We start from the raw sequence: 27,541 nt of genomic DNA on the forward strand, positions 1-27,541 counted from the left end.
CGTAGTATATATAAAAAAAAACTTTTAAAATAACACTTGCAGTGCATGTGCTATCAAAATCATTGGAGACTCGTTGGTCTAACTCTAACAATTATCAAAGATAGATATAACTCCGTAATAGATGGATACAGTCTAAGGAAAAAACGTGCCTCGAAAATCAAGAAAATTTGATTCTCGTTCAGAGGGCGCTACTAGTTTTGGCCAACTGTCGTATAGATGGCGTTGACGGTTTCGTTTGTTATTTAACAATTTTAACGCATATCAGTGACAGAACATGGGTCAAAATCATAAAAATAATTAATGCAAATAAAAAAATCATTTATCTATATTTAAATACATTTTATCGTATTTTTATAAATCTTCATTTTTAGTTTTAAAGTGTGTCGATAGATGGCACTGAACTTACTGGGGTTACAAAATTTACTATGACAGTACCGCTCTAGTATAAGTTACTCTATGCAATTATTAAAGTTGATATAAAATTAAAATTAATTGAAAAATAACGACCCTAACGATTATTTACCCATCAACATCCGCATCGTCATCCTGATCAGACCTGTACATGATAAAATTTCTTAAAAGGAAAAATATTGACTCTCCTATTGACATCAGTGTTTACAATTCGTGATTATTGGTTGTATAAACCGCAGTTAAACATGCGACATATACAGGTGGTTTTCGATAAAGTGTACATATGTAAATTTTAGACAATTTTTATTTAAATTTCAATTCTTAAGTTATTAGGTGGTTTTTTTACAGTTTTTTTAAATTTCGTAGTAAAAATCTTTGGTAGTGCACCGTGCACCTAGTGAACGCGGTATAATATAACTTTTAACCAAAACGAAAAAAAAACGCAGTGTCATAACATTAGACAGGTTATACAAGAATTAAAAAAAAATCTCTTAAAACAAAACTTAATATGTAAAAAACCTTTTAAAATGTATACTATCGAAAACCACCCTGTATTCAATTATTAAAGCTTTAATATTTTCATAATATGGTTAATATTTCCGCATTGGCATACACAGCCATGAAAAACTTCTACTGACACTGATTGTATGGTATGTATAAATTTTGTAAACATTAAGTTCGCCTTTTGTACAACTTTTACTGTGCAATAAAGTTTTAATAAATAAAAGCCATATTGAATATTGTCGTATTTTGCTAATCGCATACTGACTGAATTTTAATTTTAATGTTTAATTTGACCCCTCTAGTAAATAGTTATGTAAATATTTCTCCGCCGATGCATGCTGGCAGAATATGCTGACCTAACACCATTTACTAACTAGTATTGTAGTTAAATAAATTATCACTTTTTAAATGTCGTATCAATTTTGCTTAGACTTGTTTTTTATTTCAAATAAGTTATTTGCCAATCAAACTCATAGAAAACATTTATTTAGGTAACCATCAAGCAATCAAAGCAAAAATAAATCAAAATCAGAAAGTATAGTTCACTTTAGGTACATTTTTGTTAAGGAAACAAAGTTTATTCAAATAGTTAGCAGCGTCGTTCGTTTCGCGCGCTTTTCAAACAAAATCGGCTGAATTTAAATCGACGATGCCGATATATCGGTATCGATATCGTTACATCCCTAGTATGGAGGGTTAGCTGACCTGGACGACCTGACCCATAGAAAAAAAAAATACGCGTTAAAATTAAATTTCTTCTACATTTTCCTAATCAGAACCGAATATGCTCTTAAACGGATCCTCGCTATTTTTGTTGCACCCTGTATATTGTGCCTTAAACAGTTTTTTAACAAGTTATCACAGATTATTTGTTACGAATAAATATGACATTGATGCATCAAGGCGATTTACAGTTTGGGGTCATCCATTAATTACATCACACGTTTAGGGGGAGGGAGGGAGGGGGTCTACAAAATGTGACATGTTGTGACAAGGGGGAGGGGGGTGTCACAAACTTTGTGACGTCACTTTAACTTCACTTGTTTCCAAACATTGTTTGGATTTTTTTGTATTCGCTGTACAGTTAAATAATAGATAATATTTTTTAAATTAAAATAATGATAAATTTTTTAAATTGCTGATTTCATTGAAGACAAAATTGCCAAATGTGACGTAACACCAGGGGGAGGGGGTTGCCATATGTGACCGTGTGACAAGGAGAGGGGGAGGGGTCAAAAAATTCGTGTGACGTAATTAATGGATGACCTCTTTGCGCTAGTGGCCCCTACGCAGAGTTTTGCGTAATTCCCTATAAACTTACTGTAACGTCTTCGGATTCGGTGGCTGCAGCAATCCCTTACTCCCGCCCTGCTGTGTCTTATCCTCCTGCTTCTTATCCTCCGGCTCCGCTTCAAGTGTCATCTGGAACTTTTGCATATTTGGCAACACGTCTGTCCCCTCGTCCACTTCCCATGACGGTTGTTCCTCATTGTCACCGATGACAAAACGCTTTGACGTCCTTCGTTTCAACATTATGGTGCTGTATACGTATCTTGCAGCGTTTGTGAAAGCAGTAAAAACACTCATACACTCACTTCACTTGGACATTTTTATAATTTTCCCGTGTAGAAAACACTACTTAAACTGTAAATTCCACTTTTATCACTATGCGTTGTAATGTGACCGGGATTTTGGTAATAGAAAGTATTTAATCTAATAAGAAATTAGGTAACATGTTAAAATGAAGTCATTAGCGTAATATCGCACATTAAAATCACTACTAATTTTGTGTCCACGTTTCGGACGATCAAAATGATGATTCAATAAACTATTAACAGGAAAGAGTTAACATGTATTTAAAATAGGTGTTATCGTTACTATAATTAAAAATACAAAGTAATATCTCTATAAAAACGTAAGGTAATAAATTAAGTATTGAAAAACTAGCAGATGAACCGGCGCCAGTGACAAGACTGAAGTGTTACTCAGTATAAGGTTGCTTTGCGTCATTTTTAATGGAAAGGCTTTACAACATAAATTTTAAGGATAAATGATTTTTTTTACATGTAAAACGATATGCCTTTTTTAATTCTTTATAATTCTATTATAGGTATTAATTATCCACTCGCACAGTTAGTGAACAATACATACCGCATTTGTGTCGTTTTCAAGCAAAAGGTACCACATTGTCGCTTGGCATAAGGACGCTCTAACAGGACAAGCACTTTTTGTCCTTATGGTAAGCGACAACGTGGTACTTTTTGATTGAAAACGTCACATTTAATAATAAAAATCAAGATTGAAAAAGACAGTCTTCCCATCAGTCAGTCAGCGGTAAAAGTCTAAGTAGTAAGATTTATGTGCGTACTATGCACTTTTGACATATGTATCATATATGACTGTATGTGTTTTAAATAAATAAAATAAGAATAAATAACTGAATAAAATTATGCTTAATAAAATAGAAATAATAAATAAATAAAAATATTTAAAATAATAATAATATAACTATTGGACCCTTGCAAAGGCCGGGATAACGCTAGGTAGAAGGAGAATAATATAAAATATAACTATTGAATTTTAGTTTACTAACTAACCACGGACAGAAGTTATGAGTATGGGACTATTAGATAGTCTAATCAACTACGTATGTGAAAAATAGATATACTGTTCCTAAAAATAAGTGAGATACCGCATTGGCTTCGGAATGATGTCTAGAAAAATGTATTTGAAGCGTTTTTTACTACATAAAAAATTGTTAATATTATATGCTTATAATCCTCAATTTTTGTATTTCTTGTATTATAAAATAAGATTTTATAAATGATAATATTGTTACATATATCCTCAATTGCTATTAAAAATGTAAAAAAAAAGATAATTTATTTTCCACCAATATCTCAAAAACTATCGACCTACTATTATTTTTTGTTGAAATGACTAAGATAAAAAGCAAAGAAAAAACTGTGTTTGTCTCAATGTACAGTCGCCATTAAATATATCGGAGCGGCCAAGGTGCTCACAAATATCTGAACACGCCTCTATTGTCAAGGCGGTAAAGAGCGTGTTCAGATATTTTGAGCACCTAGGCCGCTCCGATATATCTGATGGCGACTGTATTATGGGCTAAAAGTGGAATAAACGATAAAAATAAAGATAAAAGACATTTATTCGTGACGATCACAACACAAGTACGAACATGTACAGACAACAACAGCAAGAAAAGAAGAGATCATCAAGTGTGCATCACGAAATGGACCCAACTCAGCATAATGCTAGCTATAAAGCCAGCGCTGGTCTTCCGTAGGGCCCACGATATTTTATTTTATTTTATATTTTTTTATAAATTTCTCACAAACCATAATTTAATAAAATTTTTAAATGTATACATTGAATACTATTTCACACATGTTTAGAGTAAAATAATACCTAACACTGTAAAATTTCAATAATTTTCCCTGAGTTACAAAATACAAATGTTAACGGACTTGATGTAAAATACTCAGATTTAGGTATCTCACGTTTGACATTGACATATGTAGATACGTAACACGCGTATTGGACTTTGAACTACGTTTACCTAAGAAAATAGTAGTGTTTGCATGTAAAACACGGAAGATGAATCCAATACGAGTGTCTATTAATAAAAAGCAAATACACATTTATTGTTTTTTTATTATTGTTTTTTTCTCGTTATTTATTTGTTGTTTAGTTTTTCTGTGATTTTTTGTTTGTTGTTACGTTAATGTTAGTCTTTTAAGTTAGTTTTAAGCTAGGTCCCTACTACCGAAAATCAGCGCTGCAGCCAGCCGTGGCAAAGCTGAGTGTGGGTCCTTTTTTCGTCCGCTCCTTTTATACATTCTCTTATGTAACCTACCATCATGTGACGTTAATAAATGTATTCTATTCTATTTCATATATAATATATGTTTCTATAATGGGAATGGCGATTAGTACCAATGCGTCATATAATTAGTTAAACACTTTAAATACAAATCAGCTTACAAAAATAAAATAAAATGTATGTAATTTTGGAATTTAAAAAAAAATTGTAGTAGTGCACAATGGTAATGGTAATCAATAAATATAAAAAAACATACCGATATTATTACCTATAACAGTTAATTACCGCTAGTTCCCATCAATGTCAATAGAAACATGACTTTAATTAGGCTTTCTTTGAAATAGTATACGTAGAAGAGATATTTTTAATTGAAATGTTAATATATTTTCCTTTTTTATTGTGAGACGTACCACATTATTACAATCTATAAATTGTATATACAGATGTCAATCACAATGAGCCTGGGGTCCGCTTGACAACTAATCCCGAGAAGACAGACGGACCGCGGAGTCTTAGTAATAGGGTCCCGTGTTTACCCTTTGGGTACGGAACCCTAAAAATCAACGATGATCATCAACTCTGGTCAACGTGGGACTCGAACCCACATCCTTGGATTACCGGTTAAATGCGTTACCAATTGCGTCAGCTGACTATCCGTCAATCAACGCGAATTTAGTCATTGACCGGCAATCCAAGGATGTGGGTTCGAGTCCCACGTTGACCAGAGTTGATGATCATCGTTGATTTTTAGGGTTCCGTACCCAAAGGGTAAAAAAGGGTACTAAGACTCCGCGGTCCGTCTGTCTGTCTGTCACCAAGCTGTATCTCATGAACCGTGATAGCTAGCCAGTTGAAATTTTCATAGATGATGTATTTCTGTTATCGCTATAACAACAAATACTAAAAAGTACGGAACCCTCGGTGCGCGAGTCCGACTTGCACTTGGCCGGTTTTTTTCATTGTGATTGACATCTGTATATAAAATTAATAGATATTTTTAATGATAAAGTCAACATTTAGAATAAATAAGAATGATAACATGCTAAACCAAGAGTTCAAATAATATTCATTATTTTATCTTATCTTATCTTATTATATTTATAGTATGTAATGTGTATGTATGTTTGTCTTTATGTAATATATGTAGTTTATAAGTATATTCGTTTGCTTTTCTTTTAATTCATAGTTTTTTTTTCTCTGCACCAATTGTGTCTGTTTGGCCCAATGGTTGACTGGTAGAGAATGCCATTTGGCATTAAGTCCGCCATTTTTACATTGTTGTATATATTTTGCGCAATAAAGTTTAAATAAATGAATAAATAACATGCCGAAATTAAACATTTTACGAAGAACAAGCATTTTGCTAAATTGATTTTTGTACATGAAGGGATGTCTGCAAGCAATAATACATTTTTAAAATCGAGAACCTGTTTTTGGCGCTGAGAGAGGTCAAAAGGTCGCAAATCTTGTGTTCGTGAATTTTTCCATTTTAATTTAAAAATGTATGAATTACGTTACTTGTTAAAAGGAAGGAAATAATACTAAATCTAACCGTTAATTGAAATAAATAATCCATATAAATACATTATTTGACGACCGGTCTGGCCACTAGGGTATTGGCACTAGTGACTAGTGACCGTGCCTGTGAAGCCTATGGTCCTGGGTTCGAATCCCGGTAAGGGCATTTATTTGTTGTGATGAGCACAGATATTTGCTCCTGAGTCATGGGTGTTTTCTATGTATTTAAGTATTTATATATTATATATATATCGTTGTCTGAGTACCCATAACACAAGCCTCCTTGGGCTTACCGGGGGACTTAGTCAATCTGTGTAAGAATGTCCTATAATATTTATTTATAAATAATAAAAATATATTAGTTTCTGTTTTCTGTAAAGTCCCATTCAGTATTCAATATCATTTGTACACTCCTCCAACGAAAACACAGAAATCCACATGTCGTCGAAATATATTTCATATGTTACGTCTTTAAAGAACCCTTTTAAGGCTGTAGAACCTTTAACATAATATTATTACTTACTCTGTGCTTTAACAGCGTTTTCACGTAACGAACCGGTTGCCAAGGACGCTCTCGTCACTCGGATAAATGATCGGTAAAAAACAGTGGCTCTCCCTCTGAGAATGATTTGATAATGACATACAAAATTAAATACATTTTCTTAAATTAAAGTATACATTAAGCTGACTACAACGTACTTTTTAACTCCTATAGTAATAAGAAGCTGCTGTGAGGCCTGTGAGCTCAAATTAATAGCAAGAAAAATATGAAAAATAAATCATCACATGCGTTTTTAGATGTTTTACTTAGGCATATTAGTTTTGTTATTAAAAGTTTTACTTAGGTTTATTATCGGATTAACAATTATTATTATTCAATTAAAAGTAAAACTAAAAGTAACTAAGAATAACAACTTATAAATAAAATAAAAAAATTAAAAAACAAAACTACTCTTAATTAAAAAACATCTAAATAAGGCCCCCGCGGCATTGTGCCAAAGATGCTGGCAGCATTCCCTCGCTAAATGGCAATACTTATGCGCTGCGAGAGAAAGCCGCCAGCTCTCTGGTCACCGGTTGCGTCGACAAGCTTTTTGCTAAGCTTTTTGTTTTACTTGGATTTACTCAAAATATCGTAATAATTAAATATTTCGTTGGTTACTAAAATTGGATAACAACTTTACAACTTCACATAGCTATGTCTGTTGATGTAGAGAGGTCGTTCTCTTTATACAAGTGGGTCGTCAATAAAACAAATTCGATGGAAATTTTCACAAAAAAAGAATAATTTTACTACAATGATAAAATGTTGTCGTTTTTTATAGCATATGTATTGTTTTATTAGGGTTACGTACCTCAAAGGGAAAAAAGGGACCCCCTATAGGATCACTCGTGCGTCTGTCTGTCTGTCCGTCTGTCACAGCCTATTTTCTCCGACACTACTGGACCAATTAATTTGAAATTTGGTACACATATAAAAGTTTGCGACCCAAAGATGGACATGTAACGTAAACAAATGAATTTTAAACGTAGGGGCCACTTTTGGGGGGTAAATGAGAAAATTAAATAATAAAGTTTTTCAAACTATATCGTGTTGCATATCAATTATCAAATGAAAGAGCTTATTGTATCTCGAAAATGTTTCTTTTATAATTTTTATTAAAAAATTGGCAAAAAATGACCATCCCCCCCCCCCCCTTTATTTCCGAAACTACTGGGTCTAAAATTTGAAAAAAAATACACAAAATAGTTCTTTACCTATAGATCACAGGATAACCTATTAGAAATGTGCAGTCAAGCGTGAGTCGGACTTAATTACTTAGTTTTTGATCGCGACCCCTACGAGTTTTTTAAAGACAATTCACTAACGTTTCACATAAAAAAATACATTGTTAGAAATTGTGTAATCTACGGAACCCTTGGAACGCGAGTCCGACTCGCACTTGGCCGGTTTTTTATTTTAAATAACATAGGGTTCTCCATGGACTGATTATTTTCGACGTATAAAGGGGCCCACTGACTATCAGTCCGCCGGACGATATCGGCCTGTCAGTTAGAACAAAAATTTGACAGTTCCGAACAACCGACAGGCCGATATCGTCCGGCGGACTGATAGTCAGTGGGCCCCTTTAGTGACATAAATTGCTATATACCTGTCTCCTGTAATGCTAATGTACCTACACTCATTAAAAAAAAAAAGGTACAATAAGATCGACGAAGACTCAAAAAAACCGGCCAAGTGCGATTCGAACTCGCGCACCGAGGGTTCCGTACTTTTTAGTATTTGTTGTTATAGCAGCAACAGAAATACATCATCTGTGAAAATATCAACTGCCTCGCTATCACGGTTCATGAGATACCGCCTGGTGACAGACAGACGGACAGTGGAGTGCTAGTAATAGGGTCCCGTTTTAACCCTTTGGGTACGGAACCCTAAAAACTACCAATCGATTTTTATGTATCCTTTTATCCTTTCCTTTTATAAATCGCCCCATAATTGCCGTTTATTACCAGTTGGATTCACACTTAGTTGCTATTCAATTGTGACATTGGTGACCGTCTAACGGCCCAATTCGAACAATGCTTATTAGATGACACAGCGATACGATACCGATGTGTTAGTGTCAGTGACATTTCAACCAAAAACTTTACATAGACACCGACAGTATCGTATCGTATCGCTGTGATATCTTATATGCATTGTTCTAATTGGACCGTAAGTAAACTACAAAGATAGATATAACTCCGTAATAGATGGATACAGTCTAAGGAAAAAACGTGCCTCGAAAATCAAGAAAATTTTATTCTCGTTCAGAGGGCGCTACTAGCTTTGGCCTACTGTCGTATAGATGGCGTTCACGGTTTTGTTTGTTATTTAACAATTTTAACGCATATCAGTGAAAGAACATGGGTCAAAATCATAAAAATAATTAATGCAAATAAAAACAATCATTTATCCATATTTAAATACATTTTATCGTATTTTTATAAATCTTCATTTTTAGTTTTAAAGTGTGTCGACAGATGGCAGTGAATTTACTGGGGTTACAAAATTTACTATGACAGTACCGCTCTAGTATAAGTTACTCTATGGTAAACTATGTCACGTTAAGGTCGATGCAAATTACTGTTTCTCAGCCATTTAGCAACTCCATAAATAAAGACAATAAAAATATCAGTAAATTATCATTATAATTTTGCTCGTTTAAAGTGACTATTAGAATGTATGCCTTGTATATAAGTTAATCGAGTTAATTTTAAACGTGTTGTTTTCAATCAAAAGGTACCACATTGTCGCTTGGCATAAGGACGCTCTGATAGCTTATTCGTATAAAGATACAATCTGTGACGTTTTCAATCAAAAGGTACCAAATTGTCGCTTACCATAAGGACGAAATTAGATTGTATCTTTATACGAATAAGCTATCAGAGCGTCCTTATACCAAGCGACAATGTGGTACCTTCTGATTGAAAACAACACATCTAATTTCGTCCTTATGGTAAGCGACAATTTGGTACCTTTTGATTGAAAACGTCACAAATACATCCCGACGTTTCGAACCCATTCCAGCGCTCGTGGTCAACGCCTCGCATGCTGGCTGGCTGGAACGGGCTCGAAACGTCGAGATGTAAATGTCATTATACGTGATATAATCTTAATTAACTTGTTTTATTTTATGACCGAAGACAATATATTATAATAAATTAAATTAAAAACCAGTTATTAGGTAACTAACACAAATAAGATAAACCAGTTTAACTGCGACATAGTAACTTGATAGTAACCGACATTATAATAATTACCATCAAACAACCCAACTCTTGTCCAGTACAGTACTGAATAAATATATAAATAATAATAATAATAAATTCATTTATTTCAGATACATGATCCATAATTACAACTATTTACACAAACAACAATTCCTCAATAAAGTTTAAAGGAAACCCAGGTAGCATTTATACGTCATTATGGCGTCAGCGACGTAATTATGACGTAATAATGCCGTCATTATGACGTCGCTGACGTCACTTATCTACCTGGGATTATAGGACAACTGTAGGTGCGAAGGGTTATCGTCCTAATTTGAATTTCGCGCCTTTTGTACTGACAAACTTGTTTGACCGGCTCTAAATATCAATCCAATGTTCTTTTTGGCTTTAGTCTGAGTTTTTCTTTTATTTTATAAAATATATAGAGACCTTCGACATTCAAAATTATAGTCACACCACACCTGAACAAAGATATCCGAGTTTATTTTAGGCCATAGTTTCATGGTATTAAATAAATTACCTAGAGGCTACATATCGTGAGGATTTCTTAAGTAAAAACTCAATGTTATGAAAAACCGGCCAAGTGCGAGTCGGACTCACGCACTAAGGGTTCCGTAATATTACGGAAAAAAACAGCAAAAAAATCACGATTGTTGTATGGGAGCCCCATTTAAATATTTATATTATTCTGTTTTTAGTATTTGTTGTTATAGCGGCAACAGAAATACATCATCTGTGAAAATTTCAACTGTCTAGCTATCACGGTTCATGAGATACAGCCTGATGACAGACGGACAGCGGAGTCTTAGTAATAGGGTCCCGTTTTTACCCTTTGGGTACGGAACCCTAAAAAAGGAATCTATTCATGCAACGTACCTACGTCAAAATGACTGTTACTTTGACTGTATTGTCCTTCAGTAAAACGTTAATATATGTGCTTGTTTATTTTACAGCATATTTAGGTATAGTAAAACTATAGGTATAACTTTAAATAGGGAAATCATTTATAATATTAAATAAATAATAAAAAAATACATTCTTATATGGTTTATTGTATTATGGTATCTGGTATATTGGATACGAAGTTTTTAATAATCATAAGATTGATCCCATAAGGTACTAAAACGTAGACTATAATTTCTTTACATAATAGAATACACTTTTGGAAACAAATCAAATTATTTTTATCAAATATTTTGATTTGTTTTTTAAGTAGTCACACTACCACTTCCGGCCTTCACCGCTCGAGGGCTTCGTCATTTTTTCATTAATAAATGATATATAGTTGGTCAAGCAAATCTTGTCAGTAGAAAAAGGCGCGAAATTCAAATTTGCTATGGGACGATATCCTTTCGCGCCTACATTTTTTAAATTTGCCGCCTTTTTCTACTGACAAGATTTGCTTGACCAACTATATATTTCAGTTTATATAAGGATGATATACAACTTTTTTAACAAATATAATTCTAGATAAATCTGATGAAATGTATCAAATTGCTCATACCTATACATTTTTAATTGTTATTCGTGAAAAAGCACGATCAACTGCGTATATATATACTAAACATCATGCTAGCTAATACTAAACTTTTGATACTAGTTTCGCGAACTGATAATAGCGATAATGATTATTTTAATGATTATTCTTATCTTTTATGCAATAGTTCTACACGCTATTAGAACATATTCACTGTTAATAAATATATCATCGTGATGATCCTTATCAAACATGACTCATGATCAACTTTTCGCGAAAATATAACGACACGTCATACCCACATCACTATTTTGACTAATTAAAAATTGGCAACATCGAATAAAAAGTAAACAAACCAAAATCCGGGCCAAACGAACGCACGCACTTTGAATTTGTAATCAAAACAAATACTTTCACTTTTAATATAATAAGTAACACATTGCGTTGGCACAGAACTTGCGATGTAAATTATAAAATAAAAGTAGTAATTTAATATTTCTCGGAGTGACGAGTTAGGTCTTACGACTTACGAACGTGATTTGGACGCGAAGGTTAGATACCTACTACCTATTTACCGCCATTTCTGGCACCAACTCAGCCGTTCAAATCCAAAATAACGTAAGTGTCTATGACACTCATATACAGATATGACTTATTGTTTTAACATAAGGTGGCGTCATTCTTAATCGGAAGAGCTCCTAATATTATTTGCTGATAACCAATATTTATTGCTTTGGATTAGAGTCGATAATTATACGACTGATAAGTTAATTATGTTTGTTTACCAGCTAAATAGTCAATAAACAACTTTGTTAGTGGAATATATGATCCTTTATATATAATTTGTAAGTGACACCAGGGGTGCGAAACTCCTCCTTTCGTGTATTCTCGGCTCCGTTCGGCTCAGCATTGCTCCGAGCAATTATTAAGCTCCCTCCACACACGTGCGCGAATCGCGGCGCGAAGCCGATTTCGCTGATTAGCGAACTAGACTCCACACTCGCGTTCGCGGCTTCGCGTCGTGAATCGCGCACGAGTGTGGAGGGCCCTTTAGGGTTGGCACAACTTGACGTCCCTTTGCGTGCACTGCACGACCACAGATAAGATAATGACTTGAATTTTGACAATCCTAAATAGGCGAAAGGGATAGTGCCATATATTAGAAAGGGACAGCATGATTCGTCCCTGAACCGCTGTCAAACTTCGGTTTTGTAGGAAGTACTATTATTTATTCTGTGGTGACACATAACCTCACTACACAACCTTGAAATAAAAAGGGATTCACCATAAGGCTTTCATAGGATATAATTATAGTTATAATTTTTAATAATTACTTAAATATTAACTTTTGATGTGCAAAAAATTGACCTAGGAAGCTTTTTTTGTTGGTATTGATGTCACATACGATACATATGATGTTGCATACTCATCATTAGTATAGGTCTGTGGTATAGGAGCCTTCGTTCGTACAGTGATAAATATCAGCATTGATAACATTGGAAACTACGCGAAATCGCCTGATGCTAACACATAACTATCATATGGTCCCGCCGGAAGATCAGCGCTGACCTTCGGGTCAGCATTATGCTGAGGCGAGACCATTTCGTGGTAAACTTCAACTCCTACCTATTTTATAAGTTCCTATAGCTTTAGTATACTTTTGTATGTAATTTTAGTTTTAAGTTTATCACGAATAAAACATTTGATTGATTGATTGATATCATTTTCAAATTCGTTTTAGTTTATTCGCTAAATATCAGGCGCATATATTATATTTGCACACAATTTTCACAGCTTTAATTGAATCTATAACACAATTTCGGTATAACGGAGACCGTTCGAAAATCAGAAAAAATCTGATAAAATAAGAATGTTATCGATAATGCACATCACTATCGTGAATAGGGTTTGCAATATCCGCCAATTTTTCGGATCCGGATATTTCGGATATTAAAATTTGACGGATCCGGATATCCGCTTAAGTATAAAAAAAGGTTACGTTTTTAAGGATTCGCTCAAAAAGAACTATTTTTAGTGAAAAAAAGTAAATTTAAGTCACAAAATAGTATGAAAATTGATTAAGTAAAAGTTACAATTACTTCTTAGACGACAAATTTGTCAAACATATGTTTATTTTTTATATGCAGGTTTGATAAAATTACACTAATTAACCTCTTGTCTGTGTATGATAAGGATCCGGACCGAATTATTAATCTCCGCCGTTTGCATTTTTCGAGAACGAATTTTTCTGCTCTGCAGCACAACTGAGGTTCGAACACACGATTTTTGACCACCACATTCGTGAAGGATGGGCCGGCCAGCTTTTCTTTTTTTGTCTGAATGAATGCTGAATCGCGGCTGTATCGACGCTGTATCGCGATAGTAGCGATTAGCGATGCAGAATTGTGTTTACGTGTGTGATGTGTGTGCGTGTATAGTGAGAGTGACTGTATCGCCGCGGCCTGTCTGCGAGTTTTGCGACTGAATCGCTGCAAAAAGTCGCCATGTGCAGATATACTCTGCCAAGACATTTCCGTCAGTAGAAAAAAGCGGCAAATTTAAAAAATGTAGGCGCGAAGGGTTATCGTCCCATAGAAAATTTGAAAATCGCGCCCTTTTCTACTGACAAAGTTGTTTGACAGACTATAGTTTTAGTTTTACCAGTTTTCACTGAAAAATCAACTTCCGGAAATCCGGACATCAAGCTGAGTAAGTGGGTAGGATCCACGAGCGCTTTTTCAACGCGCGTTAAAAAAGAGCTTGAATCTGCCCGCACGCTAAATTCGATTTAAAGACCAAGGCTTAAAGTTGAAAATCCAACAACGCTTGATAAAAAGCGCTACTGCCATCGTGTGAATAATGTTTCCATTTGTGTCATTCAAACGCTTTTTAACGCGCGTTGAAAAAGCGCTCGTGAGTATGAGGCCTAAGGACCTTTCAGTGCATTTCTCTACGTTCCAATTAATTAATTTAGATAGGAGAGAATCATACTGTCTCTGTCTTACGCTAGTCCTAGCATCCAAAAGAACGGGAGAGTATAGTTTTTTGTTCTTAATTAAGACTTACTTGAGGGTACTCCGCTTCTCCGCCAACGCGAGCTGCTGGACTATAGTCATCTTCGGCTTCAGATTAGGAGGGGGTGCGTTGGGGAAGAAATCCCCCCCTTCGTTCGCCGGGCCCTCGTCTTCGTCCTCGCCCACGATGAACCCTGGCTGACCCTGGTAGAAACAAATATGTATAGACCGACAAGAAATTGTAGAAAATTATAAACTGAAATAAATGTCATATATAATAGATACTGATTTTAAAATAAGAGCGTAACTACGTTTCTATGGAGAACGAAGCTTGCCGGGGATCCGGTGACGAAATATATCTGTGGACAATGTCGCCCCCTGAGCCTAAAAAACATCGTAAAATATGCTAATATATTCAGTACCTAAAAAATCCGATTTCAGTCGGACAAGCATAGCGCTATCCCCATAGATATATATGTGGTATTTTCTATAAAAAGGGACCTTATTGTCGATGGCGCTTACGCCATTATAAACGACACTCCGATATAAATACAATGCCGCGCGACGCTGTGCGACGTAAGCGCCATCGACAATAAGGTCCCTTTTCATAGAAAATGCCCCATATGATGGCTACTCCGCTCACACACCTGAGCGGCGTGATCCGCATTAGTTTGATAATTCCGTAAGACACTCACATTCTGTTCAGGCACTTCTTCAGAGTCGATTTTCTCGAAATTGTCGCTCTCGCTGGAAGAGCATCTGGCCTGCTCCTGGTCGCACATCTTCTGACCTGTAACCAAAATTTACTGTCAATATAAGGCCTGTCCAGGATGTTCTCCTCTACAGCGGGGCTGCCGCGAAAACCGAAATTCGCAAAATGCGGGGATTTTTCTCTTTTACTCCAATGTAGGCGTAATTAGAGTGACAGAGAAATATGCCCGCAATTTGCGAACTTAAATTTTCGCGGTTATAGCCCAGGTCGCAATTGTCAACCGGTTCTAATGAAATCTTGTTGGCAAGTTAGATGTTTTTTTTTCAAGCTTTTAAAAAGTTTTCAAAATGGCAGAGCCATACATTTATTCAGTTCTGTAGTTAATAATGCTCGCGAGGTCTACAGCTCACGCAGAGTTTATATAACACTAGCGACCCGCCCCGGCTTCGCACGGGTAGTTCAACCAATTAACACAAAACCTTAACAAATTATATACCGAAACCTTCCTCTTGAATCACTCTATCTATTTAAAAAAAAAAAGCCTCAAAATCCGTTGCGTAGTTTTAAAGATCTAAGCATACATAGGAACAGACAATTCAAAGACAATTAAAAAAAAAGAAGACAGCGTAAAGCGATTTTGTGTTATACTATGTCATGATTTAAAAATCCCCGACCAAATGGGGTTGGCAACTATCAAAGTTTGTATAGATGGCGCCAGCATAGGTTTTACCTGTCCCAAAGGGTTTTAGTATCCAGACCATAAAATTCCAAAAATAAAAACAAGATATTGACATTTAAAACTTTCGCGGTTTGAACACATAATTAAATCACATTTACAAACGGGTCTCTAACCGGGTACGGGCACCTGTGTCGAAACGTCGGTAAATAAAGGTGACAAAATAAATTCGCGATAGGCCCGTTTGTAAATTGACACTCTCCTAAGGAATGCTGCCGCCATCGCCATCGACATAAAATGTTCCTAAGGGCCCTCCACACTCATACGCGAATCACGGCGCGAAGCTAACAATAACACTGTACTAACCACCACTACGGCCAGAGATGCAAAACATATTTAAACACAACATAACGGCCAATTTTTTCGGCCAAAAACAGCCGACTTAGTCAACGGAACTCATAATTGAAACTGAATAAAAGTAAAATCGTCTTGAGAAAAGTAAAAGTGTAATAAAAATCGCGCTCCGTGACTGACCTGATTAATTTAATAAAGTGAGATGTTAATTGTCTTTCCCATCACGGACAGTGTTCAGGACCTTTGGGAGGCGTGCGCGGAGCCGAAGCCAACACATAGAGGCCCTTTTGACACTTTAATTAAATGTAAGGGATACACCGAGGGGATGCTGCCCTCGCCCGTGTCATGGGACGCACGCAGAGGCAGCACCCGCCAGGATGTAAGGACTATTGAGAGTTGATGGAATCTAAAATTAACTAGGTTATTGGGTGAAAGCGATGGACTAAGTACTGCCCAACTAGCAAATTATGTCGTAAGAAAGGTACCATTACGTTTCTCTTTCAGCTATTGGTCGAGAGATAGCTGTGTAAATGGTCGAAAGAAGGATCCGACGACGTTCTCTCGACGCGATTTGGGCGCACTTCTTTCAGCTTTTTAGTTGAAAGAATATCGTAAGAGTGTCATTGAAATATGAGATAAAAATATGGGATAAAAAAACCGGACGCCTGCCTAATAAAACGGTAGGCAATTTTATTTCCGGCAGACGGTGACGCGCCCTCACAAGATGGGCCCCCACAAAAAAGCAACATCTAGGATGGCTCAAGGGCTACACCGGTGTGAGCGGCTCAATTTCAGTTCCACCCCTGGAGCTTATAGCTCTAACGACTCCACTCTGGAGACTTCCGGTTCGAACGCCATCTTGATAGTAGCCTCGTGATTAATTCCTTTGTTTTTTGCTCATTAATATTGTTTAAAGTGTAATATCGATAGCTTTATTATACAATAATCTAATGTGGTAGTGTGCAGTGAATGGAGAATTAATCTCAAAGCGTGTTTAACCACCATTTTGGAGTCAATGGCCGGTAGTCCACGTGCTTCTCGTAAAATCCAGCTATCGGTTTTACGAGACAACTACAACAACCACCGAACAGCGTCGTGCTCTAAGAGCATTTATTTTGTTCCTACCCTTTTACGTGACATTGGCTACGGGCAACACCGCCCTCAAGTCCATCAAGAAAAGAAGAAGACTCCACTCTGGCCGGCCGGCTAAGGCAAGCCAGAGGCAGAGAATCTTATCCCACCCACCGTCCTTCGGGTGACAGAACTCCCCAAGAACACTCGGGTACGTGAGGTCGCTAATCCCCAACAGCTCGCCACAAGCTGCCCTACGTTGCTGGTAAAACCAGCGGGCGATGGGGTTGTCCACAGATTTAATATATACGCTAGATGACGCAAATACCACGATTTGTATTGAAACCCAGCGTGCTGACTTTTTCATACAAAATTTGCGCATAATATAATTTTAAAATTACTTATCTGTGATAGGAAGTATGTTCTTGCCTTTGGGTGCTCGCAATTTTTGGGCTGTTGCAGTAAATTATCATGCAACGAAGCATTTTTTAAGTTTTCACGGGCGTCCGTCTGTAACTGACGCGCGTGGACTGTAAAGAGCAACGGCCAACCTCGACGCTTGGTCGGGGTTCGGACACTTCGGACACGCGAAGTAGATGCATTTGCGTCTTCTATGGTATATTTATTTCTGTGGGGTCGTCACATCCCTACACCTTATAGATATTAATTAATGTATTTTTATTAGCACATAGACATAGTCAATTTATGTATAACACTGTACTATACTAACCACCGGTTCCACTAGGAATTTTGATACAAAACATATTTAATTTCAAACACAACATAGCGGCAATTTTTTTTTTTAATTTTTCGGCCGAAAACAGACGTTATAAGTCAACGGACATCATAATTAAGACTGAATAAACGTAAAAATTGTGTTTATTAAAATCGCGTGCACTTACTGGCCTGATTGTTCAATTATCTGAAATATAATATTAATTTAATTAGATGATATTCATGAAACTGTTCATGGCCACTCATTATTAACTAATTCTTATGGAGTCTGTCCTCATATATCCATCAAAAAAGTACCTATTACAGCTCTATCAAAGTTTATAATAAAATACCTAACTATTATCATTACTAGACTCCACACTCGCGTTCGCGGCTTGGCGCCGCGATTCGCGCATGAGTGTGGAGGGCCCTTCATAATAATATGCTTAAGAGGAGGCCTGTGCCCAGCAGTGGGACGTATATAGGCTGAATTATTTACTTAATATGCAACAACTACAAGCAATAGAAAACCCTGGCCTTTTTGTCAATTCCCTGAAATTGTTAATTAACGGAGAAATGTTACTCGTATTACGCAGTATCGGAATTTATGAACGATGAACTATGATTTAAGTAGGATAATTTAAAGAACAAATTGTATCGATAAGGAAAGATATCGAACAAGCGCATAACCCTAGTGCACACAAATAAAAGCGGCTAACACATTACCGCACCGACCAAGGTCATTGTCCGAAGCACCCATAAGTAAGAGCGAGAAAGAGATATTGCTTTCTCGCTCTTACTTATGGGTGCGTCGCTAAACATCATTACATCACGCACTGAATCATAGAAGCCTTTAGCTTTAGGCTTCTACAGACGGTGCAACAAATGGCATGCGATTTTAGATAATTGCCGGCTTAGTAGGAGCAACGAATTCAATCGATCGATCAAATGCCGCAATGTAATGCAAATCGCAAAAGATAATCGGTGCCTATGGAGAGGCCATAAGGAGAAAGAAGGAAAACGGGCCGAGCGAGCGAGAGGTACCAGGGACCAGGGTGATCTCTGTCCGTTTCTAAATGTATCTAATCTTTGGTAGTTAGTATTTTGCATGAAATTTACATAAATATTTGTTAATTTTAAGATAAGATACGATATCTTTATTTCATTATAAAATACATTATAAATTTGCCTTCAATCAAACCTAAAACGCATTACTATAATGATCGTCAGAGATTATGTTCATAGGAATACTATTATTGTATATTGGTCAGCTAAACTATTGTGGTTACATAATATTTTATTGTTTAAAATAATATCAAATTCGGAATAATCATTGGTCATGTACTCTTACAATGTGCGAGACAACAGAAGTGTTTTCACTCGTAAACGGAATAAACTTTCGCTTTCTATATTTTGAATATTGTATGGTTACTATTATAGAATTACTTATTATAGAGTTCACATCCCATAGGGTCAGATAAGCGCTTAAAGGGCCCACTGATTATCAGTCCGCCGGACGATATCAGCCTGTCAGTTAGAACATAAATTTGACAGTTCCGAACAAATGACAGGCCGATATCGTCCGGCGGACTGGTAATCAGTGGGCCCCTGTACTCATCTTTAACCTATATCTAGTTGGTATAATTTAGGCAAGTTTTTCTCGACCTCTCGACTCGCCCGCATTCGCACTGTGGAATACACAGCCTATAAACACTCAAAAAGCAACCGTAACTCTTAATCCTAAAGTCTAAACTCGTCTGAGCTGTGTAATGCAATACCCAACATTTCATCACGGAGGTATGCCGCGGGAATGCCTTAATGGAAAATAGATAGGGAATGGAAATCGCCCTGAAACGCTCTAGCTTGGGGGTGATAGAATTTTTATTATATTAAAAGGTTAATTGAAAAGGTGCTTTTTATTTTTAAAGTGCGCTCCAGACTACGCGGCGCGAAGCTGCGAACGCGAGTGTGGAGTCGATTTCGCTGATTAGCGAACTAGACTCCACACTCGTGTTCGCGGCTTCGCGCCGCGATTCGCGCACGAGTGTGGAGGGACCTTTATATAACCAAATTGACAGTAAATAAGAACAAAAAAAACTATACTCATCCTTTTCTTTTGGGTGCTAGTACTAGTGTTAGACAAAGATAGTATGATTCTCTGTGTCTATGTTTTAAATGAGACAGTCCTTTGACAAACTATAATCAGATTTTTCATAATCGCTTCATTGCTAAATAACTTTATTTTCTTATTCATAATGTGTTTTGCCTAAACTATACCCTATTCAGGGCCCATGCTGTTACATTTAAAATGATTATAACACCTATGTGTACCATGGATTGCAGTAAATAAATGAAAATGAAAAAAAAAAAAAACAATTTTGGCTGAATGAGCCAGGCCTTGATCCCATTGATCCTAGCGCTAAGCTTGGCGCCAAAAAAAGTTCATCATCGCTGCGAATGTCACGCTAGTGCGAGGAAAGACCGTTATCGACAAACTTGACCGTCCTATCGGTTATCTCAAGTCAAATGTCGGGCGGGTCACTGGCTGTTGGTGTACGCATTCGTGTGAAGGTGACATCGGACACGATATCGGACAAGGAAGTGAAATAGAGGGCAAATGAGAGTTTTAGCATGGTTTTAGCTTTTTGTTTGATACACGCTGCACGCTTGTGTTTCGTGAACTGTCAAATGAAATGGGGTTGGCAACTGTCAAAGGTTTGCAGAGATGGCGCTATCATTGCTTGCCCCTTTTTCTATTAGATTCGGCTTAAAGGGCTGGCATCCAGGGCATAAATAAAAACAAAAATTTGACACAATTCTAGGGATTGACAGGGCAAGCTATGCAGGCGCCATCTGCTAATTATTTCGACCGGCCAACCCCATTAGCCTATAAGCATACATCGGGGACCGGGGTTTTGGGTGCGCGAATGTCATACACTAGCCAAAAAATAGGTAAAAAGCGGTAAAAACCAAAACTATGTTAACATTAAATAAAAAATCATAGTTTTGTAATTATTTTACAATAAACAAAGCTGTATACGAAATCATTCCCGCACGCAAAACCCCGATGTATAAAGTAGCATTTCTTTTATTTCTTTGCTTTCTCAGCAAACGAAATTATTCCAAGTTAGGTAAGACAAGGTTCAAATAAATAAAAATTGGGATATTTTTTATGGTGGACCTTACGAGGTTAGGCGTTATTGGGTAAAAGTGGTATGTCCGATGTCCGGATGTTATTATATCCTCTACAGGCCGCAGTTCTCAGTCTCAAACAATTCTAATGAAATTTTGTGAACAGTTTCAATGATTGAACAGATTTTTTTCGTTTTTTTTTTAAATTTTATTTTTCAAAATGGCGGAGCCGCGGGTATTCGCGAGGTCTACAGCTCACAGAGCCACTAGTCATAATCTAATGGTACAGTGTAACCGTTATCACAGAGTAAATACTAGTACCAGGTACAGAAGGTTCACTCTAACAAAACGCGTCCATTACGACAGATATGTCCGCAAGGTGGCACAAGCGCGAGCAGGCGTCCGTTCCGTAGCGGTGCGTGGCAACTGCTATGACAAGACCAGGGACCGGACAACCCTTTCCGCGATAAAACCCTTTCAATGGGCGACACTTAAACACGGCTAACACATTGAAAGACTTTCCCTTTTGAACTGCAAGCCCATTCATACCCTTACCTTTGACTAACCCTTACCGAAAAGCTAACCAAAAATAAGGCTAGCTCTTAATAAGGGTTACCCTTATCTTTAAGCGCTTTTTATAAAGGTTTCCCTTTGCGTGAAAGAGACGGGATTAGTATATATCTACGGTAGTGTATGAAAAGGAAAGAAAATACGTGCCTAGTCAAAGAACGCCGCCGTCGCCGCCGACGATCGCTCGGATTCGAAGTAATGTGTGCTTTATGAACAAGGTAGACGACTTAAATTAGCACACTTATATGCTAAAAGGGAAACCCTTTATAAGGCTAACCCTTATAAGCAATATGCAAGGTGTTGGTGAGCGGATGATAAGGGTTTTGTAAGGGTATTTGGGCTACCGATTACTCAAATGTGGTAGCTTTATATAAGGGTTTTTAAAAGCAAAACAAAGGGTTTCGTCTGGCAAAGGGTATGGTGAGTTAAGCCTTATGCAATACCCTTATAAAACCCCGATAAGGGATAGCGGGCCGGTCCCTGGACAAGACACCAAAATTGGTGTGGGCTGCATGTACTTGTAGCGACGCGACGAAATCGCGTAGTGAGCCTGCCGTTATGATTATGCATTTTTTGTCTGTAATATTGAACCAACCACAACACCAACTTGTTATGCCGAGTCCACATATTGGGCCAATCTAAGGGAATCTTGAGAATCTATGCGTTGCAAGTTGTATTGCTATCACATTCCACCGCAAAGCTGCGTCCCTCAGATTGTCCCAAGTTGGCCCAATATGTGGACTCGGTATAACATTGAAGTCATTGAACGATGCTATTTAACTTTGAGTTATCATTTGCCCTTGACAGTAGCAATGTCTAGTAAATAAAGAGAAATATTTACTAATATCTATTATTTACTAAAAAACAATAAAACAATTTTGAACGGTTACGTAAATCAACTATGATTTTTTGTTACAATTTCTACAGTTATCCATAGTTAAGTTAAGGTCCTCCACACTCATGCGCAAATCACGGCGGCCACGGCGCGAAGCCGCGAACGCGAGTGTGGAGTCTAGTTCGTTAATCAGCGAAATCGACTCCACACTCGCGTTCGCTGTGTCTGGAGCAGGATAAGAATAAAAATAGCGTAAGGAATTTATACGTCAACTATTTTTTATATTTACTATTAGTACGTACTACTATTACCTTTCCTGGCTTTCCTTAAGAGTTAAGACGAAAGTGGAGGACCCGCGCGAAATCGCCTTTTCATACAAAACGTAGTCCTCATTTTCCTCTCTGGATATTAATAACATGATTGAAAATATTTTGACACAATTTGTTGTATATCAACCACAGCTATGCCCCTACGTTTGATTTTTTCGATTTTTTTTATTAACTATTAAGGGCCCTAATCAGCGAACTAGGCTCCACACTCGCGTTCGCGGCTTCGCGCCACTATTCGTGCATGAGTGTGGAGGGCCCTTAAGAATTAAATAATAAAAAATAATAAAAAAAGCCGCTTATTTCCTTATCAATTACAAACTTGGTTATAGGTAGGTACAAAAATCTAAAAAAATCAAACGTGGGGGCATAGCTTATTTATTTATTTATCGTATGGCATGGCATTACAGTTACTGGATTTAAATTGAATAATAATCTAAAGATTGAGGTATTGAGGGGCATATCTATGGTAAATAATTAACATACATCAAGTTATGTAATAGTTATTTGTTATACAAGGGTGCAAAGTTGTATTTTACCCGCGAGTGTGGAATTGAAACATGAGCAAGCGAAAGGATTCTATAGTTGAACCACGAGCGAAGCGAGTGGTTCTAAAATAGAATCCTGAGCGTAGCGAGTGTTTCAACACACGAGAAGTAAAATACATTTGCACCCGTGTGTAACACAAAACTTTTCCCCTCACTATAGCGAGGAAAGTGCAACATCCACAGGCGTTAGATCATCTTCATCACTGGAATCACTAATTTGTTTACGATATTATAACAGAAAACACTAGAAATTCTGATTTTTACGTGAGTCGGTGAGAAGAACAGTAAAAATTTTGTTGACAATGTTGACATTTCTGTTCTGACGTATGAAATGTCAACGATGCGTTTTGAAATTGCATCGACTCAACTTGTGCGTTCAGAATTATATTTAACATCATTATAAAAAATCTAACGTTTCTTATGGAATTTTAAGGTTTATGACTTAAAATTATTAACTAAAGCTAAATTTGGTATTTTTTTATTAGATTCTCAAACCATTTATTTAAGGATCATTAATATCTAACGAACCATTATTATGAGCGTTTTACGTTTTGTCATCTGTCAAGCTACTTAAACACGCTCCATCCAAGGTCAAATTACTTTCCCCACTAGTGGATAAAATGCGTTTTTCCCCGCTTGTTTTAAAGGATAATAGACGGCTTTCCGACCTAGTGAGGGAAAAAAATATTTTCCATTATGTCAATATGCTGATGCGTCGCCTGCGCGGCAGCCCCAACAGCATTCTGGATTCTGGGCGTGTTTATGGAACGCGAAAATGGCCCCATGCTCAACCGTTGGCAGAGGCTGCATACACTCGCCGTCTAGTTTTTAGTTTTAGATTTTAGTTTTAGATTTTAGTTTTAGATTTTAGTTTTAGTTTTTAGTTTTTATGTGGTAGGTACTAACACTAGTAATAAGATTGTAATGTTCGCTAACCATGGATGGACCTTTTAGTCTGAAATAAATGATTCTTATTTTATTTTTATCCAGAGAGGTAAATGAGGACTACGTTTGTATGGTGTAGCGGCCCCCCTTTCCTCTTAATACAGAACCCATTTTAGGCTCGCGGATAAAATCCTGGCCCCTGATTGGTTGACAAAAGACTATATTGAAATCTTGAATACACAAAGGCCGCAGTCCCTAAAAGGATTTAGGCCACATGCTTCAATATAGCACAAACTGCACAAAAGACTGAAACTAGGATAGCATCTACGCGAAGTCTAAAGGTCATTTGAGTTACACGCACAATGGCGCCGTCACATTGTCATACTACCTAGTAAGTGTGTTGTATAAGAGCGTACTTGCATCTTAAAGGCCGGCAACGTACTAACAGTCACCATCAGATATATTGGAATAGCCGAGATGCTCAGAAATATCCGATCACGCACTCCAGTCTCCAATGCCTTGACAATAGAGGCGTGTTCAGATATTTGTGATTTGATTCGGTTTTTTTAGTAGATAGTGTTATTTAAGAGGAACGTTTATATGTATAATTTGTAAAGGTTTTGTGTAAATTAGTTGAACTACCCGAAGGGGCGGCGGCGGGTCGCTAGTGTAGCATAAAATAACACGTAGCATTACTATACATCTCCAAAAGTAAAAATATTGCTCGTCTAAATATGTAGGCGCCAATCGATTTGCTGCAAAATTCGTTTACCTAAGACGACGCTTAAATGGGGTTGGCCGGTCGAAATAATTAGCAGATGGCGCCAGCATAGCTTGCCCTGTCAATCCCTAGAATCGTGTCAAATTTTTGTTTTTTAATACCCTGGATGCCAGCCCTTTAAGCCAAATCTCATAGAAAAAGGGGCAAGCTATGATAGCGCCATCTCTGCAAACCTTTGATAGTTGCCAACCCCATTAAATAAATATCATTTATTCACGATTGTGTACAAAATAATAATTATCTAGTCATTATTCTGAGAATTATCTATTCTGTTCAGGGTTGTCATATGAAAAACAAAATCCGGTTATTATCCTACTGACATTACCTGGACGGCCATAAACAATTAAATGAAGGTTTCATTAATTTTATATTCCTTATCGAAATTAAAGCTCCAAAGGTTGTCTGGAAGGCATTGCTCTTTAGCGATAAGACTGCCTGTTGTTTGCCTCTATTTAATCAATTGTTTTGCTTTTAGGTGTATCTTTTAATGGGGTGTGCCAATAAATAGTATTATAGGTATATTTTGTCAAAGGACTGTCTCATTTCAAATATAGACAGAGAGAATCATACTATTTTTGTCTTAAGCCCCCTCCACACTCGTGCGCGAATCGCGGCGCGAAACCGCGAACGCGAGTGTGGAGTCTATAATCTGATTTGTAATTAAATTCCAAAAACTAACCTCACTCAGATCCTTTTTCTTTAGTAATAATGGAAAATATGTAAAGAAGTAAGTTCGCTAATCAGCGAAATCAACTCCACACTCGCGTTCGCGGTTTCGCGCCGCGTAGTCTGGAGCGCGCTTTACACTAGCACCCAAAAGAAAAGGATGAGTACCTACCTATACTGTTTTTGTTCTTATTTACTGACAATTTGGTTTGACCAACTATATCTATCCAATTTCGTTATTCTAAGACCTTGTAAAAAAATTACATGTAACCGTGCTGTGTGGCCTATTTGCTGAATAAATGTTTGAGTTTTGAGTTATTTCGAACTAGACTCCACACTCGCGTTCGCGACTTCACGCCGAGAATCGCGCACGAGTGTGGACTGTGTGGAGGGCGCTTAATGTGCACGGTATGGGATATTCTTTTTCCTTTGCCCAACTCCAAACTATTAGCTATAGTTGGTCAAGCAAATCTTGTCAGTAGAAAAAGGCGGCAAATTTAAAAAATGTAGGCGCGAAGGGATATCGTCCCAAAGAAAATTTGAATTTCGCGCCTTTTTCTACTGACAAGATTTGCTTGACCAACTATAACTTCTAGTGGTTAGTTGACTAAAAAATGCCAATGACCTAAAATCCTGATATGTCCGGGAGAAACAACCCCAATTCTGTTACACTTCTTTGAAGCCGTAACAGACGAGAGTATAAAAAATATCTCTTTCTCGCTCTCACTTATAGCTGCGTCCTTAAAAGCCGTAACAAACCATCGCACCGCACAATGACCTTGGTGCGATGCGATGGTGTGTTACAACTTTAACGGATGTACGGCGGTCCACCTTACGCACGATCGAACAGGACCAAGGTTGCGGTCCGGTACGCCCGTTTGTTACGACTTTTATACATCGCCTCATTTGACGCCGGCGCCAATCTAGATGAGATGACCTATAAGTGTGTGTCCAAGTTGATTGAGCTACACGTTTTCTTTTAGATATCTCGTTTATTAAACTAGCTTTTGCCCGTGACTTCGTCTCCGTGGAAATTAGTAATTTGGGTAGCAAATTTTTGATCCAATCTCTAAATTCCAATCTCCAATATTGATTACCCATACAAAATTACCATGTTTTCTTATTTATTATTTCTATTTTTCTTCTAATTGATTATTTGTATGTTTAAGAATAAATATTTCTTTTTCTATCCCGCTTTTCAGCCTCTTAAGGGATGATTTCCGGGATAAAAACTACCCTATGTCCTTCTCTGGGACTCAAATTATCTCTATACCAAATGTTTACTAAATCGTGAAATAAAACTATGAAAACGGTCGCGTATATTGAATTTATAATACATCCCGACGTTTCGAACCCTTTACAGCGTTCGTGGTCAACGGGTGACTGAGGAAAAAATTCAGTGCAAAAAATACCCACATACAAAAAATAATGAACCATCATAGACTATAAACATTAAGGCTGGTTATACATGCAAAATCGGTTCATAAGGCTAGTTATACACTACAATTATTTTCAAGTAAAGATATATATATATATATATACGATAAAAACTACGCCGGCTCCAACCCTACACCTCGGACCCGAGAAGATTTAATTCCCTCCTAAATTGTAGGAGGGTATCCCAATATGGGACCGGCAACAATTTATATTACTAAATCGGTTTAGCGGTTTAAGCGTGAAGAGGTAACAGACATACAGACTTATTGTACTATGCAATTCATTGTAGTTT

At 36.9% G+C, this 27,541-nt stretch overlaps 1 protein-coding gene across 1 annotated transcript in view; it reads right to left on the reverse strand.

Annotated features, from left to right (window-relative positions):
- Positions 1 to 27,541, reverse strand: part of LOC134753616 (acetyl-CoA carboxylase) — a 170,786-nt gene that overhangs the window by 141,041 nt on the left and 2,204 nt on the right. The window contains exons 2-3 of the mRNA XM_063689553.1: positions 15,238 to 15,332; positions 14,595 to 14,746 (exon numbers count right to left, since the gene is read on the reverse strand). Of these exons, the coding sequence (XP_063545623.1) occupies positions 14,595 to 14,746; positions 15,238 to 15,332 (247 nt within the window). The remainder of the gene's footprint in view (positions 1 to 14,594; positions 14,747 to 15,237; positions 15,333 to 27,541) is intronic.

The sequence above is a fragment of the Cydia strobilella genome, chromosome 27, assembly GCF_947568885.1.
Source record: "Cydia strobilella chromosome 27, ilCydStro3.1, whole genome shotgun sequence".
Classification (NCBI taxonomy): Eukaryota; Metazoa; Arthropoda; class Insecta; order Lepidoptera; family Tortricidae; genus Cydia; species Cydia strobilella.